Source organism: Arachis duranensis, chromosome 5 (genome assembly GCF_000817695.3).
Source record: "Arachis duranensis cultivar V14167 chromosome 5, aradu.V14167.gnm2.J7QH, whole genome shotgun sequence".
NCBI lineage: Eukaryota > Viridiplantae > Streptophyta > Magnoliopsida > Fabales > Fabaceae > Arachis > Arachis duranensis.
In genome coordinates, this window is record NC_029776.3 from 106,612,500 (window position 1) to 106,631,066 (window position 18,567).

An 18,567-nucleotide genomic window follows, 5' to 3' on the forward strand; every position below is an offset into this window, starting at 1 on the left:
AGGTTGGCACTAAAATGAATGTTTGGAAGGTTATTACGAATTCAGCACCTAACAATGATAATGATTTTATGGCCGTGGTCATATATGGGTATTGTTATAAATTGGCCTTTTACAAGCCCAATGATCTGAGATGATCAAGTTTTCATGAGAACATTATGGATGTCATATTTTTTCAAGACAAGACATATGCAGTGGACTTTGACTTCCAACTATATGAATTTTATATAAAGAAAAAATTAGAGCCAGTGAGAAGAATTTAAAAAAAAAAATTATATCAATGCAGCACAATAGAATAAGACAAAGTAAAATGTTGCTGCACAATAAAAATGAAAAACATTGATTCATTCATTGTTACAATTTCAGTACTCATTGCTTAAAATTGGGATAAAATAAAATTAAGAAACTTGATTGCATTTATAGTTTACAAAAATTAAAAAGTAAATATAATAAGAGGCAATTCTCATTTTTCTACCAACATTGTCATTTGTCAAGCTTGTCCTTCTTAAAACAGAAGGATATTTCTACATTTCATGAAAATTCAATATGTAAATCAAACAAGATTTGCTCAAGCTATGTTGGGTGTAGAAGAAGGGAGCACACTCACCCTTTAACCAAAAAAATTCCAAGAATTTTAGCCATGGCATTAAGAGGATAAAGAAATTCATTCCACATTTGTTTGTCAGCATGCACACCCGCCACTTTGCTCGTTATCTGGAACAGTCTCAGGCATAGCTTGAAAATATCTGTAACATGTTTTGAAATATTAGATTCTAGTTAGCACTTCAAAATAAAGATAAAACATTTCAACCATATTCTTTTAGATAACATACCAATCACATATCCAAATCATGATATTATTAATGTGTAAATGTATATCAAAGATAAATTTTACATGTCTTGGTCATATTCATTAGATAGAGCAGTCTTAGCAATGCATAAAAATGCAGCATCAACATTGTAGTCCTCTTTTGCGGAAGTCTCAAAATAGGGAATATTCCCTTTAGAAGTGCACCAGTCCTTTGCTTTCTTCTCAGATACCTGTATAGAAGATTAGTTAGACATTTATACGGAAGATAAAGAAACATAGAAGGGCAATGATGTGTAGCTACCACTCGACTATTCCCACCATCAATATCAATCTTGTTTCCAAGCACTGTAAAAGGAAACATCCTTGGATCAGAAGGGTTTGCCTGCGCAACAAAATGCGAACTATAGCTGAAGTTTTCCAAGTAAGAAGTTCCTGAATATAATTGAATTTATACCAAACAAAACACTGTCGAACATGGGATGCATTAGGAATAATTCAATTACTAAAAATTAGATTTCTAAGAAGCCTAAATGTAAAGGCTTTTTCTTTGTTCTGCTAATCTGCTAGATCTATTTCCATACTATGAGTTTTCAGAACATAATGAAACTTGGATGCACTAGTATACACAGATAGTACAATGAGCAAATTAAACTAGAGGAGTACGCTTTGTCCATCAATAAGAATCTATAAAATATGAAGCAAATGTAAATGCAAGCAGCAAAAGTAGCAAGAGTAAAATAAAAAATAAAAGAGAAAAACAAAGAACTAAAGAACCTGTTTGAGAAACTCCTCGTGCCAGTTTTCGAGGGAATCAAAGGACTTCATGACATTAACATCGTAGACTAAAACACAGCAATCTGCCCCTCTATAAAATGCAACTCCAAGACTCTGAAATCTCTCTTGCCCTGCAGTGTCCCATATCTTCCAAGCAGACATAAGATGTAATATAAACAATTACATTAAATATAAATAAAGAACTCAAAAATACCATTGAATTGAACCAGAAAACCCACTTGTAGAGTGACGAGCCTGTCGTCAATCTGGAGTTCTTTAGTGACAAAATCAGCACCAATTGTAGCTTTATATTGCTGACTAAACTTCTTATGAACATATCTATCCTAACAGTTAAGATTCTGCATATGCTCACTTCAAGAGAGATTTAAGCACAAAAAAGTTACCTTACCTAAACTAAATATCTTCAAACATTCAGCTGAAGCAAACATATTCTATGGTACAGTGTATGCTAAACAAACTAGCCACAATTAAGAATGGTAGTTATCATAATTAAAAACAATCATTAAATTAATGCAATGCTGATAAATAAAATGATGCAGCAATGAAAACGAAAAGGATACTGATTCATCAAGGAGGTCTTTCCAACCCTAAGAAACAATGAATTGGAAAAATGTAAGGTTAGTGAATGGAATAGAAGAGAAGAGGAACCCTAAGAAAGAAGAAGAAGGAGTACCCGCTATCGCCAAGAACAATGACTTTGAGCAAAGTTCGCCTCCGCATTGACATGATTGCTCTCAAGATTCGATTGTTCTCCTTCTTTCTTATTGATTTGGTAATAATTGATGGCAATTATCTTTTATTAACTAAATTCTCATTGTTATTGAGAAATAAAATATTATTCAGTTTTGTTTTCACTTTTTAGTTTTTACTCTCTCTTTTTCTTTATTCTTTTTTTAAGCCTTGAAAGGATCCATCATAGATTCAAAACGTTAATATGGTGTCAAAATTATTAACTTAAAAGGGATTCTATCATGCATGTGATGCATATTATACACGTAGGTCGCAGCTCATGTATAATAACTACCATGTTATATATACACTAAAATTCAACGAATAAATTAATCACTCGTATAAAATATTTATTAAAATATAAAATATATATTAAAAATAATTTAACAACATATATATTTATATGGGTAAAGTATATTTTTTATCTTTAAAATTTGGCAAAAGTTTTAAAAATATTTTTAAATTTTATTTTATTTCAATTTTGTCTCAAAAATTTTCAATTTGCATCAAATATACTCTCGATGGCTGCATTTTCAAAAAATTTTAAGACCAATCTAACAATAATGCATGAAAATTATATTTGATTTACTTGTATTTAGAGTTATTCTTATGTTATTGTTGTTGAATTGATCTTAAATTTTTTGAAAGATTAGCCGTCAGGAATATATATAATGCAAATCGAAAACTTTTAGAACAAAATTGAAACCAAATAAAATTTAGGGATATTTTTTGAAATTTTTGTCAAACTTCAGGAACAAAAAATATACTTTACCCAATTTATATACATATATACATAAATAAGTAAAATTTTTATATAATAGAATTATAATTAATATATTAAAACATGCATATCAACGTTTTAAACTGGTACAAAGATTTGATCAGCTTTGTCAATTTGTAGACACAGGAATTATTAATGTTATCTCATTGTACGTTTTGTCTTGTCAAATTTTCTAGGGAGTATTGATAAAACTCTAAGCAGTACCGAAACATTATTGTTTTTTTATTAATAGCATGGAAAGTCTACTTTTGATGTATAGTTAGTTTCTTCTTTTTATTTATTTGTAAATAATTTAATTATATAACTGTTTCCAATGAACAATTACTTTCATAATACAAAAAAGGTAGCTCTTCATGAAGCTTGTACAGAATGTTTGTTAATCCAGATGGTTAAATTTTTCTTACCATACTTTAATTAAAGAATAATAGTGCAAGTACATTCTAGAGATTTTCATAAGTTTCTTTGTTAGAGAAGGAAAAGAAAAGGAACTCATACCTAAGCAACATAGCATTATCATTATCAATTACAAAAGGAATAAAATCTTTTACTAGTCTCTAACTATTTACGATATTGACATGATCATTTCTAATGGTGAAGAAATTCCACGTCAATTTCGTAAATGGTTAGGGACCGGAAAGAATTTTACTCATTACAAAAGTATAGTCGACTACATCAGCATAAAAAAGAGCAAAAGAATGGTATTACAATCTTCAAAATATTATACTGGTAAAAATGGGCATGATTTGAATGAACTTTTGGTTTGTTTCAATCTCACAGGGTTAATTTTTATGCTGATATTTATCACTATGTCTCTTTTCAACTTGCATCTTGCTTTAGATAGAAACTTAGGTGTAATTAACTTTATGTGAAGTTGATAGATAAGAATCGTTAAATGATTTGATAAATTTCACATGAATTAATTATACTTGAGTTTTCACGTTATTGAATGTACGTGTAAAACTAATTTTAAAACTTGAAATGATTGCAGGAGAATATTGAAAAGAAGTGCAGCATAACTAGTTTCCGATATAGGCTAATTCATTAGAGAAGAGAAAACATATATTTATATATATAAGTGTGTAGAAAAAAATACAAACACAAACTGAAACTAGTAATCTCAGATATTCCTCTCACACAAACAATTAACAAGTGCCATTCTCATGTTCTTGTTTGCCAAAACAAAATGAATTGTCCAACCACCCTTTATTCTTTGCTCTCTCAACATATTTTGCAAACTGAGTTCTAGCATCAGGAACATCCAAAGCCAAATCATCAAGAGATTCTGCAACTCTTCCAAACCCCTTCATCATTTGGTTGAATGTTATTAGTCCTGATTCAAAGCATTCTTTGAGTAGTCCCCATAACCTCTCATTCTTCTTCTCCATGATTGTCACCAAAGATTTCTTAACAACTTCATGGTGGAAGAATGGCATTCCTAATTCTTTTATACAGCGACAAGCTTCTCTTATATCGCCGCCGGATTCATACTCTTCTAGAAGCTTCCCTATCTTGTCCTTAACATCTTCCACGGCCCAACCGGTCCTGCTGCTTCCTCCTCCACCCCAACACCTCAAGATTCTCTCCCCTGAGAGAGTTGCCTTCAGAGAAGACTTTGCCATTCTTAGCACTTTGCTTCCAATGGAATCCGGAGACAAACACTGAGATCCAATCTCCTCAAGATTCTGTGGAGCCAGGACTTCATCCACAACTGCTCTTGCTAGAAACATTGCAAGATCCTCAACAACAACAGGATTGTCCAGAGCAGTGTCATCTGCTGATTCAATCAGCATTACAAAACCATTCACCACATCATCGGCCGGGAAACAAAGCGAAGAAAGCAGCACAGAAGCCATTTCTTTCTCCCTATTCTTTCTGTCCATAGCCAGAGTTATCAGTTTCTTAACAAAGATTGCATTCAATTCAGCACTGTTGTTTTTGTTCTCTTGCTCTATGCAACTATTCACCTCTAATATGTCACCGGATAAAAAGTACTCCTGAATAATACTCTCAGACTTAATCTTGAAGCTTCTAGCAGCAGCACTATCTGTAATTGAGTTCCTCTCTGGCTCCACTGAGAGTGATTTCAATGATGACACACACAACCAACCCTCAGATGCTGCTTTAGATATTAATTGCTGCAGAATTTCGCGAGCATTCGGTATGTCAAGGGATAAATCATCAACTGTATCTATCAGCCTACTGAAGCCTTTGGAGATTTGGCTAGAGTTTATGAAACCTTCTTCAGCAGCCTCTTTTAGAAGGTCTAGTAGTGGCGCTTCGGCTTGGCGCCTCTCCATAGCCATTATAAGAGCTCTCTTAACAATTTCATGATGGAAGAATGGAACTTTCAAATCTTTGATGCATCTGAAGGCTTCTTTCTTGTCACTACTCACTACATACTCCTTCAAGAAATTGTTTATCCTTGACTTGACATCATCAACTGTCATATTCTTGCTGCCTCCCCATCTTCGCTCGATTATTTCTGAGTGGAGAGGAGCTGCAAGGTAGCTCTTCTCTGCTTTCTTCAAGACCTCGACGCCTTTCGAATCTTTTGGCAAGTAGTCCATCTGTTTCTTCAAGAATGCAGGGGGGAGAATGTCATCAACAACTGCTCTGGCTAAAAAAAGTGCTAGAACATCCACTGTGTCCGGTATATCAACGATCAAATCATCGGCCGATTCGACTAATTTGCTGAAGCCTTTGTAAACTTGTGAAGGGTGAAATGTGTCAGCATAGAGTGCAGATAATAGAATAGCTGCCATTTCTTTTTCCTTGTCATGTCTATCCATTGACATAGACACAAGCTTCTTGACAAAATAGTAGCCATACTGTGGCTTTCCAAGTTCTCTGAGTTCATCTATTGTTGCAACAACATCATCAGTTGCAAAGTATTCTTCTACAATTACTGTTGCTTTTTTCTTGTAATCCACCAAATCTGGTGGTGTTGTTGACTTTTTCTTTTCATTTGAACGCTCGTATTCCTACAAAACCCATGTGCACTTTCAAAGATTTTGTCCTTATAGTATAAGATGATGTTATGAACTCTTTACCTCAGTGCTGTCATAGTTTGGATCATTGGGATCAAGAGTGCCATTGTCATCTGTATCAAGCAATCCACCCCAAGTACCTTTTCCTCCAGCACCACCTGCACAATTTTAGCATTATCTTATGTACTCTTATTAAAAAATAATTACAATGGTAAACCTATTATTGATAAAAAAATAATTTAGGTAGCAATTGATAAGGATTTTTACCTTTCTTGGGACGTCCGTCTCTTGGAGAATGTGATTGCCTATTGTTCTTTGGACTTAGGCTGGACTTGATTTGCACCCTTGGAGACCTTGGAGAATTAGGAGACTTTGGAGACTTTGGAGACTTTGGAGATTTTGGTGACTTAGAAGTTGATCTCGGTGACTTCGGTGAAATTCTTAATGGAGCAATGGATATTGAATCTGCATTTTCTGATGTAGATCCATGATTCTCACGATCCATTATGCTCGTTAACTCAATCAAGGCTCTAGTCAATTTCTTAGGTCCATGTTATTTTTTCTGAGTTCTTCCATAGACTATGATCCAAATTCCCTTTTATCCTACAAAAGTTATTCCAAAATTTTCTACATAAATATGAATGTTCACAAATGATTCAATTAATCTGAATGCTCAGTATTATTAAAAGTGAAATGCACATAGTATATAAAAAGTGAACCGAAAATCAGAATTGAAGCAATATAATTATACCATTTAATGTGATCAACATAAAATGTTACATGCATTAGTGAAATGCACGTTTCCGTTACAAACTTCACATATTGAACGGTTTGCATCCATTTTATTATTTGATTTTGGTTGTTATTCTTAGCATATTATACAACCATAGTTATATGAATTCACCAATGTACCAGTTTACGTACTAATGCACAATTTATCAACATACCGAAATCGCCATAATCATACTTTTTGCGTAAAATATTTTATATATGGCGTACTTCATACGCCATACCTCTTTCTGTGTGGAAACATATTACTTTTCATGTAATTATATAAGCAACATACAAGATTAATTTGGAAGAAAATCATACAAGATTAGTTACCTATTGCTTGACAGAGATGAAGCTTTAGGGAGAAGCGTGATCATGCGGTGAATGAAGGGATTAAAATTATTAGGCCTTCAATATTTCTTTGTTATTTTGTTTTGAGATGGAAGTTGAATTAGTAACAGCTGCTTTTTTTGGAAGGAGTTAGTGATGGAAAGGGAAAAGACAGTGTTCAAAGGTAATATCCAAAGTTTAAGGCGTTTAATTTGTGTGTGTGGTCGAAAATCAATGTGGACTTTGAAAACAGTGTTGGATGTCACAACTTCACATTGTTTGCCTAAAAAAACGGCAGAGGAACTTGCCTCCCAAGACCAAACAAACTGAATGCTAAATTTTTATTGTGTAATTTCTAACAAAATTTAAGAGATATATATACTTCGTCAAAATTGAGCAAGTTCCTATTAAATCCAAAATGTCAAAACTTGAGCCAAAAATAATTTAGATTAATGCCTAATCATAAACATTCCTGCCTAATTAATTTTTCGTTTTAATATTCATTTATTTCAAGCTCAAATTTTATTGCTTGGAATGTAGAAAATATTAAATTCACCCTCTCTTGAATATATTTATTTTGTACTCATCGACTAACAAAAATAGTCTCAAATGAAAATTTAAAGGTTAATATCCTTAATTTCTTATATATTATATTTATTTTATTATATTAAAAAAAACTGAAATCGTAATTTCCTTCCGCGAATCTATATCCTTATATGTTATATTTATTTTTTATTAAAAAAAATCATATATATGTAAAATTTTGTTGAGTGAATCAAGAAACTCCGCCACCGCCCCTTAAAGGATTACAATATTACTAAACCCTCCCAAAGTGAATAGCGGAGCCGGCACTTGTTTTTCTCACAGCCACACAACATTTCGGAACCCTCTTCCTTTTTTCATTTCACTTCACAACATGGCCAAGCAGGGCAAGAAGCGCTTCTCCATCACCGCCGCTGGCGACGAGTCCGGCGTCCTCTCAAGGGTGTCCCAGTCGCCGGCCGTACGTCGCACGAAGCAGGCTGCCTCGGATGCCGCCTTTATTGCGAAGAAGCTCCTCCGCAGCACTGGCAAGGCCGCCTGGATCGCCGGAACCACGTTCTTGGTCCTTGTTGTGCCTCTCGTCGTAGCGATGGATCGCGAGCAGCAGATCAACGAGCTTGAGTCTCAGCAGGCTAGCATCCTTGGAACCCCTCCTCCTGCACTTCAGAAATCTTAATAGATTCCGATGATTCTTGAAAGTTCCTCCGGTTATGACAGGTTTTAGGGTTTCGTTTGTTTATTTATTTTGTAATTCTTGAATTGAAATTTTTATCTTTTATTGTTTCAGGGGTGTGTGTTTGACGCTGTAATCCGGATGTTTGGAACTTGGGTTTTGGTGTATGACTATATGCTCATAATCCTGTTAACTAGTTAAATCGGAAATAGCATATTTGATGATAGAAAAAGTATACCGAAATAACGAGAATTTACATAGATTATTTTTTTATCAATAATAAATTTATTATTGTAATTATTTTTTAATAAGGGTACATAAGAGTACATAGTATATAAGGTGTAATAATTTAACAAATATTTTTTAAAAAATTTTTTATTCTCTTCAACAATATTTTTTTCCACTCTTAAAAAAAATAATAATCTAGATGACATGATGATAAACTTATTATTGATAAAAAAAATAATTTAAGTAACAATATTTAAAACTCTTCTCACACGCCAATAAGATATTAGATCGCCTTGCTTTGAACAAGAATTGAGTTAACATTTTTGTTGTTCTTCGAGTTATTGTTCTTCATTTTCATATTCAAATTTCAGATACAATGAATTATAATAAGTACTTATTTGGGTGTCATTATTTTGATAACAAAAATTTAATAAAAAATATATCAAAAATTTAATAAAAAATATCTTTTTTTGAAACAAATGAAGCTCGACACATGAGAGTGGAGCATAAAATAGATAAATACAAAAGCAAATCTAAACATAAGGTTAACAATCTTATGTCATCTCCGGCATTGCCATCAACAACCAGTAGGATCAATACCAGTCCACTCCTTGTAACTCAAAAACGTCCTGTTCTATATGACATCAACAGATACCTCTTTATTGTTGAAAATCCTGTTATTGCGTTTCAACTAGACGTTCTAAATAACCGCAAAGAATCCAGTCAGCCACCTCTTCTACTCCTCTTTTCTATTAGGTGTTCCATTTCAACTCTGAAACAAGCCTTTAGTGCTTTCTGGGACAGCCCAATCTCTATGAAAACATCTCAACCAGACAGCCCAATCTCTATGAAAACACCTCAACCAGACGCACCACACCTGTCACGTAAACTCACAGAACACAAACAAATAATGAACACATTCGATCTCCTAAAACAAGACATAAATACTATCATGCTGGCGAGTTATGCCTAATCTACTCAACATTTCTTTAGTATTCACTCTACCGACTAAAACAAACCAACCAAACAGTTCAATTCTAGGCGGAACCAATCCTTTCCAAATCGAACTTGTGAAACAGCTTCCAACTCCCATTGAAACAGCTCCCTCCTCCAATGAAAATTCCAAATCCACTCTAACCCATCCCAAAACCCACAATCCCCCATCACAGATCCTTGCTGGTTTGAAACAGAGAAGAGCCTTGGAAAACGCACTTTTAGAGGATCACCCTAGACCCAGTTATCTTCCCAAAACAGTGTTTTTCGTCCATCACCAACTTTCATTGTCAGCCCACTAATAACTTTTTCTTTTACCTGTTGTGCTTTTATATCCAACTGACAGATCTCTTTCCAGGGGCCACCTTTCACCGGTAAAATCTGACTAAAAGGCATAACCTTGGGATTCAAATTGTTACACGAACAGACAATCTTCTTTCATAACGGACAATCTTCCTTGAAAAACCGCCACCACCACTTTAACAGCAGTGCTGTGTTCCTGAGCACTGCATCCCCGACCCCCAACCCCCTAGCCTTTTTAGGTGCCTGAACCACTTCTCACTTCACTAGAGGTATACCATTGTTACCATCCTCCTTACACCACAGGAACCTCCTCTATAAGGCAATCAACTTGTCAGCCACCGTCTTAGGCATCTTATATAGGCTAAGCTCAAATTTTATTGCTTGGAATGTAGAAATTACGTTTTAAATTTCATCATGGTATTTGAAGAACTCTTCTCACACGCCAATAAGATATTGCATTGTCTTGCTTTGAACAAGAATTGAGTCAACGTTTTTGTTGTTGTGTTCTTCATTTTCATATTCGAATTCGAGATACAATGAATTATAATACAGCTTCCATATAATAATAATAATAATATGTTTTGCATGCATGCATATAGAGAACAATCCCAAAAGAGAAAACGAACATGGCCAGAGTTGATACCATGGAAGATACTATGAATACTTTCATTTTTTCAGATAGTATCCAAAACAAGTTCTTCTGAACATGAATTGTAAGGCTCAAAATCTCTTGCTGAATCAGCAATGTGCATCAGCTATGCTGCTTATTCTTATGCTTATGTACAAATTCAATGCCCTGTCATATGGATCCTACTTATGTTTCAATGTTATCTGGTGATAGTGAGTTGATTAGAGCAAACAGAATTCATGTGCTCTGTGTCTGACACGTGTTTACCGCCAGGAGTTCACAAGAAAATCCTCCTTATTGTTCTTGCAGCGGCGCGAGATATTAACTGTCTCACCATATTAGCTGGCAACTGAAGTAACTGCTGCTGGGATTCTGGTGGTAGCTGTTAACATTTTACAAACATAGAAGAATTGAGGAAATAGTTACAATGCTGTATCCAAGAAAATGCAAACGATAGAGTTACCTCAAAAATGATAGATAGAACAGGAAGAATCTCTTGAACAGATGCAAGTTGAGTTGGAACTAATGATAGGTTCTCCATGTGAAGTGTCTGGTTCTGGTACTGGCTAACCTGTATGATTCCCTGCATGTCATTTGACATAGAAAGGACTACTAATTTCCAATTGATACAAAACAAACCATAAACATGAAGGTAATGATTGAAATTGAATAAAAAAGATAAACTGAAATTGAAATATAAAACAAAAGGGATAGATTGTAATTAAATATAAAGAAAATCACTCTACTTTTTATCTAATTTTATCCAACAAGAAAGCGACTTCTTAACCTAACTTGTCTACATCATAGTTTGGAAATCATAGTTTGGAAATTGAATTGAAGGGAATAACTCAACCTTCTATCCAATTCCCCGATGTAATAAGAGAAGGACTTACTTAATTTCACTTGTCCACACCATAGTTTAGCACTTCTCTAAGCTCTCTATGTGACAGATACAATAGTTTAGGAGGTATTTATAACCTCTTATTAGGTTAAAATAAAGATAATCGTAACATAAAGTCCAATCTACTAACTAAATAAACAAAATCAAAATACATGAAATTAAATTTGACATTCTAATACTTAAAAATATAAAATAATAACTACTAAATAATACTTGAACTCTTCATATCTCGAACATTTGAAGCAAGTATCACCAATCCAACAATGGCATGTAAAGAAAAATTTGAGAGAGAGAAATTTGTTCCTAAGATCATCATATCCATGAATCCATCAACATCTAGAATTGTGCAGTAGTTGGTCTATCTACAATTAAGGATAACTGAAATCTTACTTTGTTATCTTCTTTTCTTCTGGTCCCTGACAACAAGAGTAGAAGGCGTTGGAAGGTTCTGAGGTTGTTCACATCTTCTTCGGTCATTAAAGAGGAAAAAAGGAATCCGCTGAAAGGAACCCTTGAAGCAGCTGTTTCCAAGGTTGCTAGTCCAAGTGCATCAAAACCCTGCATTTAATTTTATTCAATTAATATTAAAGTTTTCATTTTTCATGTTTCACATTTCTATTATGATTTTAATGAACAACTAATAATAAACATACTTTAGCAAACTCTTGAACAATTATTTCTCTCACATATTCACCCTGCAAAGGTTCATTACAAATCCAACATCAGTGAGAAAAAAGTTGGAGGGTAGTTACAATGTAGAATGAAATTGGAACTGGCTGTTAATACCTTTTCTGTTAAAGTAAAAGAAAGTATTTCCTTCATTGCCATTCTGGAATCAGTGCCTTCAGGTTGTTGTTTAACTAAGGACTTTTCTGTTTTGGCACGAAGAGACTGAAAGAACCATCTTAGGTTAGAATTTTAAAACAAACTCAGCATAAAAGGGATCTTACTAGGGAGAAAATTGGAATGGTAAAAAAAGAAGAAGAAAACAAGAAAGAAAGATTTCACCTCTGTCAACAAAGACTCTAAACGGTCTACTCTGAAAACACCATCCTGGAAAAGAGGTAAGGAACCAAGGGCTAAGTTAAGAGCTTTAGAAAATATTACAATATAATTGAATAAAGAAATGAAACAAAAAGAATCCAATCTTGTCTTTACCTTATACAGAAGAGTCTCCAAAGAAGCCTTAAGCTGGGGAGAGCTGTCAGTAAGTACTTTTCGAGCGATCCAAGGGTAAGTACTACCCAAAACTTTGTAATCCGGGTTAAATCCAATTGCAATTCCTTCCAGCACAGCAAGGCTAAAAGACAAGATATTGTTCAGAGTTTGACACAAAACCATTTGTTTTAAGCCATTTTGTGATGTTACTACCTTCGAATGACGAGAGAGAAGTATGAAGGTATTCTAAATTTGAATTTATACCTGAAAATTTTTAGAGAACAGGAATAAGAAGATAAGTAACATGCCAAAGGAAAACAAAACAAGTAGGCAACTACCACCAAAATGACAAAAATAACAGAGAAAATAATGTTGCATAATAGTGGACAACTTACATGGTGGTTCCTAAGTTTCCTAAAAGGTCTCCAAAGCTGATATTGCGAACTCCTTGGGCAACAGCATTTTGGAAGACACCTGCATACAAATAATTCAGACAACAGAATTAGTAACTTCCCTTAACAAGTATTTTTAAAAACCTGCATAAGTCACAAGTATTTTCTAAATCACTTATTAAAGTAAAAACCTGTCAAAGCCTTTGTAACAGCTTCTTTGTCTGCAGTCGGTGGAAGAAGCCTGATAAAATTTACAAGTATGCTGTCAAGTACCTATCCCTGACTCAAAAGATACTTTATCATATACCTAAGCATCCCTCACTCAATTCTTTGGGTTAGGCATGGACCATGCATAGGTCCACTAAAGTTCAAGGTTCATGATTAGAACCTTATTAGGAACAACTATACTGAGGACTTAAGCTACAAGGCTTATAAGGCTCAAGATCCTTCATTATATATTTCACATGGGCCAATCCTATACTGATAATACTTTTTGAAAACTGAGAGTGTAATTTAGGGGAAAACAAATACCCAAGAGTGACGAAGTCCTTGGACAATGCATCAAAATCGCGATTCACAAGATGGAGACAAGCTTGGATGAATCCATCACGCAATTCTTGTTTAAACTCACCTGTCATACCAAAATCTGGAGCAAAAGAAAGAAAAACAGAAAACAAATAAACAAAATATCATATTTAAGTTTATAATAACAAACCAAGAAACCAAAGAATACAAGCAAAAGAGTAAGACATATAATCAAAATATCAAATTTGAATGTTCAATTACCTAAATATGCTAATTTTCCATCATACGTTCGAAGAAGATTTCCAGGGTGTGGATCTGCATGATAGAATCCACACTCAAGAAGTTGATTGAATGAGCAGTATACTCCTACCTAATCAGCATCAGGGAAATAATATTAAAAAGCTGTGCAGAAGGAAATCTAGAACAACTTGTTTGCAACAAGTGACATTGTATGACCTCAATAAGGTAGAGATCCTTCACTTCTGACAACTTGTTCCCCTACAAACCCATAGAAAGATAATCCATCAGCAGACTAGATTTTTCCAGCAGGCATGAATGAGAGAATCCAAAAAGATAAATCCCTTTGTATACTTTCTTTCAGGAACTAGAGCTTAAAGAAGCATGAAACAATTTGGAATGCTATTCGTGCTGGCATATAAATCCATTTATCTAAGGAGGTTCTAGCATTCCAATTTAAACCACTACAAAAGAGGATGCTCTAAACTCGGAACTCTTCTATTAGGATATATAATAAATTTATCTGAGGAATTCTACTCCATGCAGGGATTGAAATGTCTGTGTGCTAAAATGTGGTGAGCAAACAGCAAATAGTAAAATACCTCAACCCATTCCATCACGAGAACTTTGCGCGTTGTATAGTCCTTATACATCAAAGGAATCACCACATCAGGTATAGAGCCATATAACTGCCTGCTCATAAATAACAAATAACAACTAACAATTAAAGCATTAATACTGCATAAATTATTGCTAAATGAAAGCACAAGAAAAACATTAAGCTGCATCCATAAGAAGGGATTCTAACAAAAGAATGTTTAAGTCATATATTTCTGTAATTCTGTGGACCAAGCACAAGCAATTTTATTGCATATTTCTATTTCTACAATGTATTCAGTCTATTCCTGCTCAAAGTGAATTGAAAGGAAAAAAATATTTAACTTTGACTGCGAAAAGTTTCTCATAATATTAAAAAAAATTAAAGCAGTTTCTGTCAATTGCCAAACCAGTTCCAAGGGGAAAAAGATGCCTGCCACTCTCAGGGAACTGAGTTTTTTTTTAGATAAACTACTACCTAATCAAACCATATTCACTCGTCTTCGCACCATACAACCTTGATCTTGGAGTCAGAATGAATCACATACTAAAAAACTTGATAACATGCACTTGCCTGAACTTGATTCCATTGCTTGCTTCATTATTGTAGTCCATCTCCTGCATTCAAGGTGATTTACCTGTATTCAATTTGAATTTCAAATATAAATATAAAATAAAAAGGTGGAAATCTGGTGGTCAGTTTTAATCAACAACTGCCTGCAGATATATGAGGAAACCAATAGTTACCCGGAAAAGACTTGAGGCCCACTCATCAACAACTCCCTGCAGATTTTACAAGGTCATGTTCAATAAATTGACGATCAACATAATATGGAGCAAAAAATATAACACGGATATAAACATTTCCTAAGTGGCAAAGATAACCATTTAGGTATAACACATGACGTCATGTAAATTCATAGTATGACACATGACGTCATGTAAATTCATAGCTAGCTTAGTTTAATCTTTGCAGTTTGCACATACTACAGAATCACCTGAACTTAGTCTAATCTTTGCACAAACTACAGAATCACCTGAAGATCAGTATTAAACTTGCCAGCTCTCTTAATCACTCCTGCCATAAAACGCAAGATTAATATATCAAGGGAAATTGCTGCTTGAACTCCGGGTCTTTGCACTTTGACAGCGACAACCTGTCCTGTTTTGCGAAGCCTAGCTTGATACACCTACATTTCAGAGACAGAAGTTCCATACTTGATGTTGTAAAATCTAAATTGTAAAAACTACACATGGAACGAAAGTACTCTAAAAAATTCTACAATCATCATCACAAAGACAAACACACCAAAATGAATAAAAAAATGAACCTGCCCAAGGGATGCAGCAGCTACAGGCTCAGGTGAAATCTCTGAGAAAAGTTCAACCAAAGATGATCCCAGTTCTTGTTCTATCATATTGAAAGCAACTTCAGTAGAAAATGGACTTATTCGATCTTGCAGGAGTGAGAGTTCATCCAGATAAGATGGTGGTATCAAATCCTACAAGGATGAATTCTTCAAAATTACATCTCAATTCTTATCTACATCAATCACTGTAAACTGAAGTGACCAAACCTTAATGGAGAGCCACAGAACAATGATCAAGTAAGGAAACTACAACACTTACAGCTCGAGATGATATAGCCTGGGCAATTTTGATATATGCCTGAAATTACAAAACCGAAATTCACAAAACGAACCAGTTGACATGTTGATCGGAAAACAACAACAAAGAAGATATTTTCATTGACATTTAGATCAGAAAGCTTTCCAGTCTAGAACTAATATTTAGGAAATTTCGAAGGGGACAGATCAAACATATCAATCAACCATCATTCACATCCCAAAGAATAAAACCATACAAAATGTAGTAGCAAAATTGACCAATCCACTCTTTTTTTTTTTCCTCAGTCACACAGTAATTTGACCATAAATAACCACCCTTCATTTTCCAAGTCACAGAAACACCAAGTTGGAACATAAATAACAGACGAACATGACATACCGGTCCAAGTTCTACCAATATCTTCCTAAGCTCTGAAGCTCTAACCTGCAAAACCAAATAACAAAACAATCAAAATTTAAAATTGGAAAAAGAAAAGTTTTGATTCTTATATTGCAAACGACAACTCTCAGGTATCACTTCCTCTCCTTAATAGATGCCAAAAACTACTTCGCGTTAAACAAGTCAAAATTCTCAACTTTCTAGCTAAAACGTTCGAATAGAAGAAACAATCTCCTTCAAAATAATCAACATTCTATATTCAAAAACAGAACTTCTCAATGGAAAGAACCAGAAACCATTTCCTGCAACAATGAATTCACCTTAAAAACAATAATTTAAAAATTCAAAGTTGAAAAAAGAAAGATTGCACAAGCTGCGGGAAACCTGAAACATATCATCGGAACGGTCCATGAGAGTGTCAACGTAGCGAAGAGCGAACCACTTTCCGAAAGAGATTCCGGTCTGAACCAGACGCCGAGCCACCACCAGAGGCTTCCGGTAGTAAATGGCGGCGATCTTCGAGATGCTGTAATCCGCCAGCGAGTCAGCTTCCGTGGCGCTCAGCTCGAACAGGTACCCTGACTTCGCCGTGAACGAGTCCCCGTCGGCCGCGGCGGCGCATCTGACGGAGCGTCGGCGGGAAGAAACGGCGGCACGCGGTCGAAGAGGGAGAGAGGAGTAAGAAACAGAAGGGAAGGTCGAGAGAGAAAGCATTTTGGTTGAAGCGTTTCAGAAGATTCTTGAATACTGAGCTTAGAAATTCAGTTGCAAATTGAAGGCATAGTTATAAGAGAGTTTGTTGGGAGTTAGTTTTGGAAGTTAGGATGCATGTTCATTCTTCAGTGTTTCAATTTCAGCTCTCACAGTTCTCTCAGTTCTTCACGTTTTGCGTTGGTGATTGCTGTTAAAGACTAAAGAGTGTGGCTCCCTCTTTTGCGACGGAAATTTTGTTGTCACGAAATCAATCAAATTTTGAAGTTTGAAGATGTTATCTGTGGTCCTTGTGTTTTCCCATCCTCATTTCTTTTTCCTCATTTATCCACACATGTTTTTAAAATCACCACCAACAACAATTAGAGAATATTCTTCATATTATTGTTTAGTTTTCATATTTGTGCAAAGTTGTAAGGGTTTATAATTTTACAAGCATTTTTCTTTTCGTCTTACTAATAGAAACTTTAATTCTGAAATTGCACACCAATTAATTAATTTCGGCATTGGAATATAAAAATTATTATTCTGTCTAACATCTGAATATTTTTCAGAATTTATGTAAATATGAAAAAAAAACAAATTTATTATTTCTAAACACATTTACTTTAATAAACATGCTTTGATAGGCTACTAGTACAGACAATATATGGCAATGTTATTTAGATTACCAGATCAAGTGATAAACACTAATACTTTCTTTAAAAAATCTACTAGTTTCTAAAATCAAAATAACAAACTATTTCCATCATATACAACTAATTAAATATTATATAGACAGTTTTAATTAATACAAATTTCATTAATTAACTATATTCATCCCTCAATAACACTGCAAAATCATAAACCAAAAACGCCACTCTGAATATTCATACATATCATAAAATACCACACAAAACAAGTTGGAATGTGAACTATGATCTTGATATAAAAACATATATACTCCGATCAAATTTGCAGGACAACTAGGCCACATGGATCTGCCTCACATTCTTATTCTGCTGCGACTCACTCTCCACCTTCTTTGGCACATTCACAGTCAGCACTCCATCCCGCAGAGTGCAATCTACGTTGTCCAAGTTGGCATTCTCCGGCAGGCGGAACCGCCTCGTGAAGCTTCCTCGGCGGCACTCCACGCGGTGCCACTTATCGTTGGTGTCCTCAGTCTCCTTGACTCTCTCCCCGCTTATCTGGAGTACGTTGCAGTCTTCCACTTGCACCTTGAGATCCTCTTTCCTCATCCCTGTTCATATTATTTCGGTTTCCCCAAAAATTGTTGAGCATTGATAATATAGACCTCGCTAAGTTGCAACTACGAGATACCATTGCACTTATTCCTATCACACATCCTATTGCTGCTCCCTCTTTATCTTTCATATAGCTATATGAATGCTTAATTGATTTTAATATGTTGCATTCAAGTTTATAATATAAAAATAAAAAATATTATGTATATCAGCTACTATTCAT

General features: G+C 34.6%; 5 protein-coding genes across 12 annotated transcripts in view; 1 reads left to right on the forward strand and 4 right to left on the reverse strand.

The window, feature by feature from the left end:
* Nucleotides 1–470: 470 nt before the first annotated feature.
* On the reverse strand, nt 471–2,386 carry LOC107491482 (ras-related protein Rab7). 7 transcript variants are annotated; one of them, XR_008009550.1, is made up of 8 exons: nt 2,277–2,386; nt 2,164–2,190; nt 1,822–1,921; nt 1,583–1,729; nt 1,127–1,240; nt 893–1,038; nt 605–743; nt 471–521 (listed from the first exon to the last, which is right to left on the reverse strand). XR_008009550.1 is itself a non-coding variant. In XM_052262227.1 (8 exons), exons 1-8 carry the CDS (start codon nt 2,327–2,329, stop codon nt 503–505), a joined length of 675 nt encoding a protein of 224 aa, XP_052118187.1. In that variant the 5' UTR covers nt 2,330–2,385; the 3' UTR covers nt 471–502. The 7 variants fall into 7 exon arrangements, 6 of the variants coding, with proteins under 6 accessions (XP_052118187.1, XP_052118186.1, XP_052118189.1 ...); XM_052262227.1 differs by having other exon boundaries at nt 1,110–1,153; nt 2,277–2,385; XM_052262226.1 differs by having other exon boundaries at nt 1,110–1,240; nt 2,277–2,385.
* Nucleotides 2,387–4,246: 1,860 nt separating this feature from the next.
* LOC107491456 (MA3 DOMAIN-CONTAINING TRANSLATION REGULATORY FACTOR 2) lies at nt 4,247–7,475 on the reverse strand. Its single transcript, XM_021143618.2, has 4 exons — nt 7,205–7,475; nt 6,368–6,703; nt 6,164–6,258; nt 4,247–6,094 (listed from the first exon to the last, which is right to left on the reverse strand). Exons 2-4 carry the CDS (start codon nt 6,603–6,605, stop codon nt 4,256–4,258), a joined length of 2,172 nt encoding a protein of 723 aa, XP_020999277.1. The 5' UTR covers nt 6,606–6,703; nt 7,205–7,475; the 3' UTR covers nt 4,247–4,255.
* A 498-nt stretch (nt 7,476–7,973) lies between these two features.
* Nucleotides 7,974–8,619, forward strand: LOC107491481 (mitochondrial import receptor subunit TOM9-2). The gene has a single exon (XM_016112320.3). The coding sequence runs from the start codon at nt 8,118–8,120 to the stop codon at nt 8,418–8,420; it is 303 nt and encodes a 100-aa protein (XP_015967806.1). The 5' UTR covers nt 7,974–8,117; the 3' UTR covers nt 8,421–8,619.
* A 1,933-nt stretch (nt 8,620–10,552) lies between these two features.
* LOC107491590 (uncharacterized aarF domain-containing protein kinase At1g71810, chloroplastic) lies at nt 10,553–17,394 on the reverse strand. Of its 2 annotated transcripts, none has more exons than XM_052262189.1 (21): nt 16,771–17,394; nt 16,387–16,431; nt 16,009–16,047; nt 15,711–15,881; nt 15,417–15,569; nt 15,127–15,162; nt 14,950–14,997; nt 14,385–14,471; nt 14,002–14,043; nt 13,807–13,915; nt 13,552–13,666; nt 13,212–13,261; nt 13,024–13,102; nt 12,842–12,892; nt 12,629–12,770; nt 12,479–12,523; nt 12,257–12,361; nt 12,124–12,165; nt 11,861–12,028; nt 11,033–11,140; nt 10,553–10,951 (listed from the first exon to the last, which is right to left on the reverse strand). In XM_052262189.1, exons 1-21 carry the CDS (start codon nt 17,098–17,100, stop codon nt 10,847–10,849), a joined length of 2,070 nt encoding a protein of 689 aa, XP_052118149.1. In that variant the 5' UTR covers nt 17,101–17,394; the 3' UTR covers nt 10,553–10,846. The 2 variants fall into 2 exon arrangements, with proteins under 2 accessions (XP_052118149.1, XP_052118148.1); XM_052262188.1 differs by having other exon boundaries at nt 11,033–11,152; nt 16,771–17,393.
* A 546-nt stretch (nt 17,395–17,940) lies between these two features.
* Nucleotides 17,941–18,567, reverse strand: part of LOC107491454 (16.9 kDa class I heat shock protein 2) — a 1,070-nt gene continuing 443 nt past the window's right edge. The window contains exons 2-3 of the mRNA XM_052261889.1: nt 18,414–18,489; nt 17,941–18,340 (exon numbers count right to left, since the gene is read on the reverse strand). Of these exons, the coding sequence (XP_052117849.1) occupies nt 18,063–18,340; nt 18,414–18,489 (354 nt within the window). The 3' untranslated portion in view covers nt 17,941–18,062. The remainder of the gene's footprint in view (nt 18,341–18,413; nt 18,490–18,567) is intronic.